The sequence below is a fragment of the Toxorhynchites rutilus genome, chromosome 2 (genome assembly GCF_029784135.1).
Source record: "Toxorhynchites rutilus septentrionalis strain SRP chromosome 2, ASM2978413v1, whole genome shotgun sequence".
NCBI classification, from domain to species: domain Eukaryota; kingdom Metazoa; phylum Arthropoda; class Insecta; order Diptera; family Culicidae; genus Toxorhynchites; species Toxorhynchites rutilus.
The window spans coordinates 272,151,412-272,166,359 of record NC_073745.1 but is presented as its reverse complement, the minus strand read 5'-3'; the positions used below and the strand labels follow the sequence as shown (position 1 = coordinate 272,166,359).

Sequence of the window (14,948 nt, the reverse complement as noted above, 5' to 3'; positions counted from 1 at the left end):
ACTCTTTGTTTTCGTTTGTATGGTTTTTGTTTCGCAAGCACGTGGCTGTGTTCCATAGGGTACTCATAGATGTTTCCCTTGACAAACCATTGACATATCGTCGCCAGTAACTGCGTTTTTTCGCTCCATTAAGATTTTTGAAATTGGTCTCCAAAAGTTCATACTTATCAAAATTTTCCATTGAGTCATTTTTGCGAAAATTTTTGAAAGCAGTGGATTTATTGGAATAAGCATCCGAGCACTCTTTGTCCCACCAAGGAGCACCAGGGCGTCGGCGAAGTTTTGCACCAGGGAAACGTTTCGTTTGAGCTTGAATGGCAGTGTGGTAAATCAATCTAGCAATGAAATCATATTCTTCGAGAGGTGGAAGTTCAGGAGTCGAATTGATGCTCTCTAATATAATAGTAGCAAATTTCTCCTAGTCAATATTATGGGTAAGATCGTATACAACTTCGACCAACCAACTTCGGCACATCTTATTGGCAATAGAAACAAGGATTGGTAGGTGATCGCTACCGTGAGGATCTTGGATTACATCCCACATACAATCTAACGATAAAGCAGACGAACAGAGTGATAAGTCAAGTGTACTTTTTCTTGCAAGGGGTTTGGGTACCCTTGTAGCTTCGCCAGTGTTCAAAATTGATAAATTGAAATTATCGCATAGATCGTAGATGATTGAAGAACGGTTATCATCATAGAGTGCTCTCCAGGCCACACCATGTGAATTGAAATCACCCAAGATCAACTTGGGTTCAGGTAAAATCTCGATAACTCCATCGAGTTGGTTGCGTGAAATTCCAACTCTGGGAGAAATATATACAGAAGCAATGCATAGGTCATAGGTGGTTTGACAAGCAACTACCTCGATTCCTAGAAGCGATGGTAATGGGATTTTATAGAAGAAAGAAGTGGCGGTGGCGATTTTTTGATCCCCAAAAGAATGCCACCGGTCTAAACGGATAATGTTAAAATCATGAAAATTCAAGTCCTCATCAGGGGTAAGCCATGTTTCACAAAGAGCAAATACGTCAGAATTTATATTGTTGATTAAAAATTTTAACGATTCGATTTTAGGTTTAACACTTCTGCAGTTCCATTCAATAAATTTAATTGTATCTATATCGCTTATAGAACAATTAGGCATCGAGAGAGAAAATGGTTGCAAGGAGGGGCCATTTTTCTGTCAAGAATGCAAACAATGCAGACACCAAGCTAACGATAATACTTTAGAGGGGCTTGGGAATGCTTAAAGCATCTAGAATGTGACTCGCAATACTTGGAAGGGAAAATAACCCAGCTTTGGAAGACCCGTACGGAGTGTTCACGCCTTTTTGTGTTCTCGGGGATCGTTTTGAAGTTTCATCATTTCAAGAGGATTTCTCAATTGATTTAACGTTTTCTTGCTTCTTACGAAGAGTCGGAGTAAGAGGGGCAGAAATTTTTTCTTTTCTTGAGCCTCCCGGTATTGACATGAATGCTTCTTCAATGGAAGTAAAACTTTCACAATCGTCGGTTAGCAGAATTGCATAAGGGTTCTCTTGTGCTCCAGGATTAGGGGTCTCTTTTGCCACAGCCCTTTTGAGCATTTCAACATAAGTCGTCTTGGATCATTGTTTGAGAGAGTTCTTAACTTTTGCCTCCCGCGATTTAAACGCTGGACACGCAGAAAGATCGTGAACTTCTCCTTTGCAAAAAATGCAGTTATCGGCATCTTCAGAGCATGATTTATCCTCATGCAAACCCCCCCCACATTTTGCACAACGTATCTTGTTGTTGCAGTGGGAGTCTGTATGTGGAGGAGCTTTTCCGGGAAAGGTTACTCTAAACGAACCTGATTCGAAGTACTCTTTCCCTTTTTCGGAATGAGATACCGAATGCAATTTGTTGCAAGTAAGTATCTTCTGATGATCAATATTGGCATTCTTGAATCGACCTTTTCCTTCGTGTAATATTTATTTATATATATATTTCAAATATTTCATCACACGTTAGACTAGGGTCGGTGATGACACCATCAATTTCAACGTCTTTTGAAGGAATATAAACAAAATATTCCTCCGTAAAAAGTTTGCATTGTGTAATCCCAGTGGCTTGCTTGCGGTATTTGACAACCACGCGAAGCTTGTTCTGTATAATTAGCTTTATCGAATCGACCGTGCTGAAATTCTTTTTGAGTTCTCTGTCTATTGTCAAAATTCGCAGAGCTTTCTGACGGGGGCGAAAACAAAAAACATGGTAAGGTTCATCGGAATCTTCAGGATAGGACATTATCCGAGGAGCTATTTTTGATGGTGGATCGGGGTTCCCCGGCTCCGGGATAGTTGATTCATTATTAGGAATGGGAGGAGTAGCGGGACAGTGGTGTTTAGTAGCATCCACTTCCATTGTGAAAGCAAGAAATTAATTTCTTGTTAATGAGGACGATGACAACAGGAAGGGAAAGCAAAAAAAGAGTAGCAAAAAGCAGAACTTCTCCCACCTGTTTTCGAAGAGTAACTCCAACAAACTGGGTAGCTGACTGCAAGCCGGTGACGATGTTAGTCCAGGTAGTCGATGTGTGTCCTGTTTAGATCCTGAATGCTGGCGAGTATGTGTACCTGTAAAAACACAAATTTTTAAAAATAGGTAGCAAAAGAGTAATAAAAAAAATCTTGATACTTCCTTTCCACTCTGGAGCGAAACAAAAACACGTCCTGCTCCGATGAGATCAGGGAAGGAACTCATGTTTATAGGTGGTGATAATCTTTATAATTAGATTTCGAAAATTCAAAAAGAATTTTGCCCTTTCCAGAACAAAGAGATGCCTCATAAGCTAATATTAAGATTGGCTAGTAATTATATTGTGCATGTGTGAAATCCATCAGTAATTATATTACGCATGAGTTGTTCATATCTGCTACATCCTTTTAGAACAATTCTCGCGTACCTCTGATAAGGACTCATCTACATTGATCGATTCTCTTTATTGACTTTCTCTTTCGATAACCACGGCCTTGCAGACAGATTTAGCGCCAGTTTTACCAAATAGTTTAATAAACACTAAACACCGAACAGATCAGGAAATATTTTCATCGAAGAGTCATTAACAAAAAAGAATGCCTATGCAGAGAATTAATCAATGTAGATGAGTCCTTATCAAAAGTAACGCGAGAATTCTAGAGCAACCTTTCAATAGGGTCTATCTGCTTTGATCGATTCTCTTCGTTGACTTTCTCTCGATAACGACGGCCTTACAGACAGATTTTGCGTCAATTTTACCGCATAGTTTGATAAATGAGGTTCCCTTCTACACTCCTGATCGTCGAACACATCAGGAAATGCTTTCACCGCAGAGTTATGAATGAGAGAAAATGTAGATGAAGAGAATCGATTAAAGCAGATAGGCCTTCTTGAAATGTTACTCTAAATTCTACGCTAGCTAGCTATTTCAGCAGTTCTTATCTGTAATGTGATGGTCTATTATTTGCGTTCTTTATCATTATATTCTTCAGTTCTTCAAAACAATTAAACAGTTTATGTATCTCATATGGTCGATTTCTCAACGTTGTTTGTTTCGGAATTACATCGGTATTTCGATTGCATGAAAGAAATTACACTTCTACAGTCAAATGAATCCCAATTTACATTTGTTGTAAAAATGAAATATACATTCATTTTCAACTGTCAATTGTTGTTATTGGAATATCAATCACGATAATGCTTTTACTCTATGGGGCCCTCTTCAACATGCTCCATTGGTATACTGCCTAAGGTGATAGCATACTCCAGCCAGTACTCCGCCTCAATGTTAACCGCTTCCACTGGTGGTCACTAGTTTCGAAACGCATTTGCTCTCTCAACATCCCTGAACCGATGTGACTCTCGCCTTACAAACAATGTGATCAGCTTAATGAAAGCGCACATCAAAGAAAACCCAATGCGTAAGTACTCTTCAGTTCGTCCGAAGAATACATCTCTTTTAAAAGGCCCCCAATGTCATGATGCTGCGGCCACCTCTATTCGGTGAACGACACAAGAAGGCAACATGTTGATGAATTTTAAGACGATTAAGTACGGAGCGTAGGTTTGTAGTAGGGTGAAAATTATAGTAAATCGTTTGTGAACAGGTTTTGCCGCCTGACGCCTCAAACATGCGTGTAATTACATTAGTCATGGGCAAATTCGGGTCAGCCTGCGAAAATGGTTATTAGCATATTATCAACAACAACAAAAAATATCTTTATCAGCCGGTCAAATCAGTCGAATCAGAGGGCGGACTTTTCCATGGGAAAGGGTTAGACCGAGCAAGTAAAACGGGGTACATACGATCACAGCTACGTTCATCGATGAATATGGATTGCCCGTCCAGAAAATTACTGTGTTTTGTATATATTTGATAATCTCAAGCCGTGTTATCCATTGCTGTTGTTGTAATAGAGCGATAAAAAACCTGCACTTTCAATAGTAGTTATTCTCCTCCAACGAGTCTCGCTATGCGATTCGCTTGTGGTCATCTCCTAGGCCTTGGATCAATTAGGAACGATTTGGTCCGCGGGTTGCGGTCTGAAAGGATAGTTTGCGTGTTTTTTCCTCCGTGTCTTACGCGCTGATGTCGGGCGGATAAAATATAGTGTGAAGAACACAACCAATGCTTCATTCAGTTGGCGCTCTGCCATTGCTACAGATGCAAAGTAGTGGACTCAAGATTTGCAAATCAGTTACTGGAATCGCTTCGGAAGCATGGGAAGTTCAATAGCGCTGTCGTGTTTTGGTCTCTTAGTCGTGTGGCCTCCGCTCATGGTCAACGGCTTTGATCTTCTGGTTCACTATAACAGTTAGAAATGCCCATAATCGATAGTGTGAATTTTAAAATTTTCATCTCCGTTTTTTTTTCTTTAGTGAGTGAATACTGGCAAATGCCTGCCTTGTTTGAGTACGAGAGTTTCGAGAGCTGCCTTAGATCGAATCCTGATGGGATTTTCTGTGTCGTGAAAAGTGTTGTGAAAGCTGACCATAGATCGCAAATTTGGAGGACGATAGAAGTGAATTAAAATGTGTTTACGTTTCGTGAATCATTGCTCATTGGGATATGTTTTGCTGTTCCACAGAAATACTCCAGATATCCTTATCAGTATCATCATAATGTGCTCACCCGTGGAATCTGTTTGGAGCGATGTGAAGAAGTGGTAAACGCACTCAGTGAACAACAAAGGTTACGCTTTCTGGAACCGAAATTTCCCGTGGATTTCAAGGTTAAAGAAAAATATGGTTGATCATACCAGTCAGATATTATTTTTGCTATTGTGCTTATTTTATCGTCGTGATAACTTTACTTCAAAATTATAAACTTTATTATAAAATAAAACAAAATTAACAACATTAAAGTGTTGGTATAATAAGAATATGTAATACGTCTCCTGTGGGTGCAATGTGCGTGCTTTTCGTTGAAAGACAAAATGCAATATCCTCAAAAACAATCTAAAATGTTAATTTGTGTTGCATCTTTTTCTAAAAATCTTGGCATTCTTGACTATTGTATACCATAATTGATGCTTCTGGTATACAATAGTCCAATCTTCATCCTTCTTGTATCTTTCTTCAATTTGCGATTTGTACGTTGAGGGATTCTACTGAAGTCTGCGATGTATTTTATAGTTAAGGGGGTATTCTAGTGTAGAGACACGAATTTCGGGCGTTTTTTCGAGCTCCGCAAAAATAAAACGAAGAATATTTTTACTATACATTATATCAGTATTTGTTCATCTATCTTTAAACAATAAAACAAAAATTGAACGGAGAAAATAACTAGAATAGTTAAGAGCTGATGAAGTGAGGGGGTTCAAAAAAAAGTTGTGCCATGGCGTACACGATTCCAGCCCTTCTGGTTATCTGAAACTAAAATATCTAACAGATTCTGAATCAGTAAAGATGCCGCTATCGCACGAACCTCGGAAAAGTCAAAAACATGTTTTTTGACAAAATGGCGGCCGTTTGAGAAACAAAATGCGGCTTAAAATGTTTTTTCTTGCGTTTTCCGATTTTTAGAAATAGTAGAATTAAAAAATATCATTTTTTAGAGGTTCATGCGATCGAGAGATGCCTACAGATTGTATCCGTATAAATTCGTCATGAATCGGTTCAGTAGAACTTGAGATATCGTGTACGCCAGTTTGAAAAAACTAGTTTCGAGAAAAACGCGTTTGAAGTTCATTGTTATGGCCGTACCAGGTTAGATACCGCATCACTAAAATGGCTCTAACTCGGTAAATTATAGGATTTTCGTTAGGTCCTCTCTAGGGTATATTCTTAATGCCTAAACTACAAACATATGAAGGATTTTTTTTTTTATTTTTCACAAATTTCTAGACTAGAATATTGCCTTAATGAATTCCAATCCAACAAATTTCAAACATTACTGAAGAACATATCAGATTTATTGATTTTTTCGAACTGTCCTATTTTCGTTCTAAGTTTTCCATTTTTCTACATTGAAAAAACTTTTCTTGAGTGGAGTTGACCACAACAAAATAAAGACAAAATGAATGACGAATTTCATTCCAACTCGACTGGCCGTTGGCAGCACCATCTCAGATAGCAGTGAAACGTTGTGGGTGTTAAGACATGGGTCATTTAAGCAACTTTGCGTACTTGAAATATTCGAAAAATAATTAGACTACTTTTTGGAAAAGCCATTTTTTTCTTAATGTTTTACAAAAAATTATAATTTAAAAACTATGATACCTACAAAATTCTTGTCAAAGGATGAAATGTAGGAAATTGTACAAACTTTCACAAAAAATACCAAATTTTTTTGGAAAAAAATTTCGCTGACAAAAAAGTTATTTTAAAAATTAAAATTAATTTTTCTCAAAAATGTGTTTTTTTTAAATTCCCAAAAATATATATGAATAGCCCTTACAATTTCCAACAAGTCGTCCATACATCGGAAGATGAGCACTTTTACAGGGAGATAGTTTTTCGAACAGCAACTATTCTTTCAAAAAAATACAACTTATCCTTATTTTGTTTAAAGACACGATAGCGATATACTGTATTCAACCAAGTTTTAGATCTTGTTAAAATATAAACTTTTGTCGAAGACATCAACTTTTTATCTTTTATAGTTTTTGGAATAAAGGTCATTTTTGTATGAAGACTCCTGAAAAAAGTAATGTTTTGTTCGTAACATTTTTGTGTGTAAATTCTGCGATTGCTATAATTTATACATAAAAATGTTACGAATTAGAAATTAACACTATTTTTTCAAAGAAAAAAATGAAAATTGTTGCTCGAACAACTCTTTCCATGTAAGTGTGCCCATCGTTCGATGTTTGGAAAACTTGTTGGAAATTTTATGGACTATTTATTTCTATTTTGTTCACAATTTTTATTTTTTTTAAAGTACAGGTCGGACTCGATTATCCGGAGTATTGATTTTTTTTTCACTCCGGATAATCGAGTCATAAAAATAAAACTAATTTTCTCTCGGTAAACGTAATATAATTATGATTTGAACTTATTTATTAAATGGTTTTATCTAGGTTGAGCCGTTTGTATGTTTGTGACTTTGTAACTTTGTAACTTTGTAACTTTGTCTGTTGCGCTGTACCACGTTAATAGAAATTTAACCCCCTTTCTGTTGACCGTTTGATCTGAAATTTGAAACACATCTCTATCTCTGGTGTCATAATAAAACTGCGTATTCCATGATCTTGAAAATCCGAGATGGCGGCCGCTACAAAATGGCGGATTATGTACATATTTTCTCGAAATCCCACCAATATGGGTTTTCCCAAAACCCCATCAATATGTATATAAAATGAAAGGGATTGACTAGTAGAACACATTTATTTATGAAAAAAGTAAATCCAAAATGGCCGCCACCAGGAGGTTTTTTCAAAACCTCATCAATATGGGTATCAAAAGAAAGTTCTCGACTAGTAGAACATAGCAGATAATGAAAAATCCAATTCCAAGATAGCCGTAGTCCCCAAACAACTAGTTACTTTTTAAATGGTTTCATTCAGCTTGACCTGTTTCTATGTATGTTTGAATGTTTGTAGGGTTGTCCCACATTAATAGAAAATTGACCTCGTTCCTCGTTGTAATTCTACTGTCATTATAAAACTGCGTATTCCAACGGAAATCCAATGTTTATTTCTTACCTAATTTTCTTCGGAATATTTTCATGATGTACTGTATTCTATTAGTTAAATCATTTCATTTGATACCGATACTGAGGGGATTGCAAAAAAATACATAGTCGACCATTTAGTGACGGCGACCTTTTTGAATTTATGTTGTTTATTATGTTTCGTGCTTTCCAAGTCAAATCATTGAGCCCTTTTTTAACGACGGCCAAATTGAATTTTTAAAGATCATGGTACACGCAGTTTTATAATGACAGTAGAATTAAATATATGTTCCAAATTTCAGATCAATCATTCAACAGGAACGGGGACAATTTTCTATTAATGTGGGACAACCCTACATACATTCAAACATACATAGAAACAGGTCAAGCTGAATGAAACCATTTAAAAAGTAATTAGCTTTTGGGGACTACGGGCATCTTGGAATTGGATTTTTCACTATCTGTTATGTTCTACTAGTCGAGAACTTTCTTTTGATACCTATATTGATGGAGTTTTGAAAAAAATAATATGGCGCTATCTTGTGGTGGCGACCATCTTGGATTTGCATTTTTCATAAATAACTGTGTTCTACTAGTCAAGCCCTTTCATTTGATACCCATATTGATGGGGTTCTGAGAAAATATATTATCCGCCATTTTGTAGTGGCCGCCATCTTGGATTTGCATTTTTCATTAATAACTACATTCTTCTAGTCAAGCCCTTTCGTTTGATACCCATATTAGCTATTCAATATGGAATTATTATACAAATTATTCAAAATTTCCGAAAATCAAAAATAAAACACTCCGGATAATCGAGTCTAAAAATCCGGATAATCGAATCCCGGATAATCGAGTCTCCGGATAATCGAGTCTGACATGTATATGTTTTCGAGAAAACTGAAATTTTAGTTTCCAGAATATTTCTTTTTCAATGATTTTTGTTCCAAAAAATTCTTTGACAATTTTTAATGAAAACCTAAGTAATTTCCTAAATTTTATTCTCTGATGAGCTTTTTGTAGATCTAATAGTTACATGTCAAGAACATGTCAAACGTTAGAATTTACACACAAAAATATTACGAGCATAACATTTTTTTTTCAGGAGTCTTCATACAAAAGCGACTTATAAAGGGTGTGTCACATCAAATTGCATCACGGAAAAAACGCTGTAGAAATTTAATGTTTAGGAATTATATCTTCAGCTTTCGCTTATAATCAGATAAGAGTGTATAGATCACGTTGGCCATGCTTCACTGTCAATTTTTTTGTAAATTTGGAAAAATGTCGTCGAACGAAAAAGAGCGTCGTGAATTAAACCTGCGCACTCATTTCGAGAATCCGGAGTTGTCACATCGGGACATCGGTAAGATGCTGGGAATCGTCCAATACACGGTCAGCAGAGTACTAAAACGATACTTCGAGAACCTAACCATCGACCGGAAGGTGAAGAACGGCAAAAATGGATGCTCCGTCAGTGAAAAAGATCACAAGCGCGTAGTTAAGCAGTTTAGACGTGATCCGAGAAGTTCGGTCCGGGATGTCGCCAATAAGCTGAATTTGTCAAGTTCATTCGTCCAGCGGACCAAGCAGCGGGAGGGCCTGCGTACATATAAGGTTCAGAAGGCTCCTAACCGCGATGAAAGGCAAAACATGGTGGGGAAGACGCGAGCTCGGAAGCTGTACACCGAAATGCTGACGAAGCCGCATTACCTGGTAATGGACGACGAAACCAACGTCAAAGCGGACTTTCGTCAGCTGCCGGGCCTGTTGTTCTTCTCCGCAGAGGACAAATTCAGCGTTCCGGAGGAGATTCGCAAGCAGAAACTATCCAAGTTTGCCAAAAAGTACATGGTGTGGTAAGCGATCTGCTCTTGCGGAAAGCGGAGCGCCCCCTTCGTGATGACCGGCACGGTAAACAGGCAGGTTCATCTTAAGGAGTGCCTACAGAAGCGCTTACTACCACTATTGAAGCAGCACGAGGGCCCGACCATCTTCTGGCCGGATTTCGCTTCGTGCCACTATTCAAAGGACGTGTTGGAGTGGTACGAAGCCAACGGGATCACCTTCGTGCTAAAGAAAATGAACCCGCCCAACGCGTCGGAGCTTCGCCCAATAGAGAAATATTGGGCGATTATGAAGCAGGCCCTCCGGAGAAACCCAAAAGTTGTCAAATCGGAGGCGGACTTCAAGAGAAAATGGATTTCTGTTCAAAAAAAAACTACAACCTGACGTTGTACAGAACCTTATGGACGGGGTAAAGAGGAAGGTGCGAGCATACGGGCTTGGGCTCGAAGTATGAATAAAAAGAAAATGCCAAAAGTGGTTTAATAGTTTTTATTTTACTGTCTAAAATTTTCAAAAGGATCGGTCTACTGGGCGAATTTCTACAGCGTTTTTTCCGTGATGCAATTTGATGTGACACACCCTTTATTCCAATAACTTTAAAAGATAGAAAGTTGATGTCTTCGACAAAAGTTTATGTTTTAACAACATCTAAAACTTTGTCGAATACACTATATCGCTATCTTGACTTTAAACAAAATTAGGGTTAGATGTATTTTTTTCAAAGAAAACATGAAAAAGTAGTTGCTCGAAAAACTTTTTCCCTGTAAAAGTGACCAGCTTTCCAACTTCGTATGTACGACTTGTTGGAAATTGTAAGGGCTATTCATATACATATTTTTGGGAAATTTAAAAAAATACATTTTTGAGAAAAATTAATTTTAATTTTTAAAATAACTTTTTTGTCAGCGAATTTTTTTTTCAAAGAATTTTTGGTATTTTTTATGAAAATTTAAACAATTTCCTACATTTCACCCTTCGACAAGAATTTTGTAGGTATCATAGTTTTTAAGTTATAATTTTTTGTAAAAAAAATAGGAAAAAAAGTCTTTTTCCAAAAAGTAATCTAATTCTTTTTCGAATATTTCAAGTATGCAAAGTTGCTTAAATGAGCCATGTCTTTACACCCACAACGTTTCACTACTATCTGAGATGGCGCTGCCAACTCCTGTGACGAGTTGGCATGAAATTCGTCAGCTTTAATTGAACGATTCGTTCTTGAGTTAAGACCGATCTTACTCACACCACGTCAGAAAATAATCTAACTATAAATGAAAAACAAACGTAAAAATGAATAAAAATTCTGTCAATTTACAATCGGTACTCTCGGTAAAGTAGAGTCTAGAGTGAAATCCTGTGCAAACATTTTTTGAAAAAGTTGGTGTGATATTTACACCCGATGGAAGATGGCCAAAAATGCGACATCAATGGCCAGACACTCAAAAAGAGCAGCTGATGATGAAAGATGAACCAGCCAACGGCTGAAAATTTCTCTAAGAATAAAAGCAGCCGATGAGGTTGACCAGAAGCTTGTGCTAAACCAAAATAAAGTTGGTTTTTTTCAAACAGGATTATTTGTAAAGTGGATCTCTTACACCTATCATCTGTATAAAAAATACTCTGCTGAATAAATTAATTAATTAACTATTGTTTCCATAAAATTCAAGATGAAATTCAGAATTCACCGTGACATGTGGTACATTATCCACCCTTTCAATCAATTAATATTTAGAAATACAGCGAAAACACAGAGCGTAGTCGAAAAAAAATTAGTCCAAGACTTTTCTCCGCCTATGTATGTTCTTAAGAAAATTGAGAGAAGATGGCTCAATCTACAGAAATCTCATGGTCGTAAAATTCGTCACCAATACAGTTCTGAGTTTCAAAATGTTCATTTTCTCTTCCTCACCAAAACACAATATTTCACACGGAAATGACAGTGATAAACTTTTCCAATCCATACCTCGATGCTATCCAATAATTACAACCTGCTAATTGCGATGGCGAGCATGACAAGGTAACCAAAAATGAAGATCAATCATCGAGCGCTTCTTCTGCTCGGAGAAATGGCATTCGCCACCACACACCACTGTTAAAGACCGCCTCTGACCTTCATTCGCAACGAGTAGCCGGCTGGTCGTCTTTCAACTTGAACTTGCAGCACCATCTCCGTGTTGGATGTCCGAACATGCGATTAAAGCACAAGGCTTTCCTTCGCGATGACAATTTTCATGTCGCTCAGTCGCGAAGGTTTGCTGATCTTGAAAAATACAGTTTAACCTTCCTGTGAGGCTAATCGCGTCAAATTGAGTATCGTGTTCACATTAGTTTAAGGGGTAGTGGTTGTAGGAATGCTGGATACATTTTTATAGATTTTTTTTTTATTTTGATACAAATTATCTTTCGTCAATTTTTATTGTTTCAGTATATCATTAATGATTGGTTATTACCCAACATTGAAAGCTACAGAGACCAGTATGGATCGCTGGTCAACATTTGCCAAAATTATCGATTGTTTTCCAGTTATAACCTCACAGCTTATACAGAGATTGAACATTGCACAACAAACAACAGTCTTCATAGAGAGACAGGTAAAAACATTCAGTTATTAGTCGTAATCAAGCACATTCATTGTTTTTTTTACAGATTTTTGGGATCGATTTTTCTTCGGCACCGTAGTTTTGATTATTATAATTGCAATTGCATCCACCATTTATGACGCAAAGCTGGCAGGAGAGGAAGACGAAAATCACTATCGTTCACCATTACAGAACAAATGTAAGTAGGTAGACCCTCATCGAAGATACTTTTCCAAAGATTTTCCCTTCATATTGCATTGCAGCCAACACTTTGCTCACTGCATTCTCTCTGCGAAGGAACGTGAACCGTTTGACGATGAAATTGAAGACTGATAAAGTCCAACAAGATTTCCGATTCCTGGAAGCCATTCGCGTATTCATATTGACCACTATCACATTCTCCCACGTCGTTATCGGGTTGGGCATGACGACCACGCAGAATCCGGAGATGTTGGAGCGGGTAGGTACGAAATACAACCAACTCAAGCAGGGTGTGACTTTCGAATCGTTTCAGATGCTCTCCAGACCAGGACTTCAAATGTTCCTCTCCATGGTTCCTTTTCAAGTTGACATGTTTTTTGCCATCAGTGGACTGTTACTAACGGTACACTTCATGAGAACCACTGAAAGCAAGCGTTTCAACTTCAAACCATTGTGGATGGGAGTGGCTAATCGCTATCTGAGGTCCCTTCCGGTGTATGGAATGGTAATGGTTTTTGCAGTTTCGGTGTTCGACCGGCTGCAGATAAGCCCGTCCGCCTATAAAATTATGCCAATGGTGAGGACAATTTGCAGGAAAAAATGGTGGATGAATTTGCTCTTCATCAATAATTATTATAAGCCGGAGGAGCAGGTAATGATTGTTTTTAAACATTGAAAACTGGTTACCATAATTTACGATTTTCAGTGTCTAATCCATACTTGGTATCTGGCGGCGGACTTTCAGCTCTTCATTGTTGGCTTAGTGGTCCTGATGATACTCTGGAAGTAATTGCACAAGCGATTTAATCGTGCGAATATTTCTAAGTTAGCTAATTTAGCACACTTGCAGATATCCGACCATACTGCGGCAGGTAGTTGTCTTGCTTCTGGCCGCCGGATTCCTTCTTCCAGTGTTGAACATCTACTTCAATTCCGGAGACGCAATAATGCTGCTGACAAATAAGTTTGACCTTCAATTCCATCTCTTGAAAGACATTTACCATTTTGATCTCAAATTTCAGAGGCAACGCTTTCCAGCTGTGGTACGACAAATGGTTCACCCGCACGTACCAGGCGACGGAAACTCACTGTATCAGTTACTTCGGAGGAATGTTGGTGGGGATTATCTATCACAAAATGCAATCCGATGATCTGCTGCTGGCGAAATCAAAGGTTTGACCTTAGAGCTTCCCAGGCACGGATTGAACCAATAACCCTTTCTTTCCATTGAACAGCTCTACAAAACGCTGCAGTACATAGTTTTCCCGTTGACAGTAGCCTTCTGTCTACCGGCACCACTTTTCCATCTCTACAGTTTCAGTAAACCTTCAGTCTGGATGTCACTGTACGCAGGAATCCAGCGGTTGGTGATAGCTGCCTTCGTGAATACTACCTTTTTGGTGCTAATGTTCGCCGAACGGGATTCGTTCTTCGGAAGACTTCGGTCATCTAAACTATTGGAGAATGCATTCTATAGAGTGCTTGGGAGGCTTGGTTTTGGGTTCTATCTCATCCATATGACCGTGCTGAAAACGGTCTACGGGAATCAGCATGAGGCCTTGAGAGGATCTATGGGTCTGGTGGTAAGCATGTTGGCTCATTGTTGGATGATGCCGTAGAAGTAATGCCTTTCCGTTACAGATCACAGTTTTTTGTTCTGGAACAATGATAACATACGTTCTCGCGGCATTTGTATATATCCTGGTGGAAAAACCATTTGACGTAATTCTTAAACAATTATTCGGTACGGGGAATACCAAGAGGCAAGAGAGAGGTATTACTTGGGTCACATTCCTGTAATATTGTCAACAAAAACCATGGGAATCAATTCTCTATTTTCAGAAGTGTCCACAATTACATTGGATAACAGCCTTAATCGCATTGAGAGACTCGGTAGCGGCAAGCGACGAAATTCAACAACGCTTCCAGCACATTGACCGTAGAGAATTTTTTTTTTAAATTTAAAAACCGAACATCTTGACCTACCGATAGCTTTAACAAATCGCTTGAGTGAATGTTACATCACATTAAATTATGACACAAAAACATTTTTACACTTTGCTCTTTGCCATTGAGATATGTTAAATTAACATTGGGTGCATCGCGCATTTCAAATTGTATTATAATTTAGTTCTCTGATACAATAAACCGTGTGAATGTATGGATTTTTCTCCAATCATCCGACTTTTCAACAATATTCCTTTATG

At 37.9% G+C, this 14,948-nt stretch overlaps 1 protein-coding gene across 1 annotated transcript; it reads left to right on the top strand.

The window, feature by feature from the left end:
• The first annotated feature begins 4,421 nt into the window (after positions 1-4,421).
• LOC129770856 (nose resistant to fluoxetine protein 6-like) lies at positions 4,422-14,910 on the top strand. The gene is made up of 13 exons (XM_055773993.1): positions 4,422-4,816; positions 4,882-5,024; positions 5,091-5,234; positions 12,387-12,552; positions 12,608-12,739; positions 12,804-13,000; positions 13,055-13,393; positions 13,448-13,527; positions 13,592-13,705; positions 13,764-13,914; positions 13,977-14,324; positions 14,383-14,515; positions 14,584-14,910. Exons 1-13 carry the CDS (start codon positions 4,723-4,725, stop codon positions 14,676-14,678), a joined length of 2,136 nt encoding a protein of 711 aa, XP_055629968.1. The 5' UTR covers positions 4,422-4,722; the 3' UTR covers positions 14,679-14,910.
• Positions 14,911-14,948: the final 38 nt, after the last annotated feature.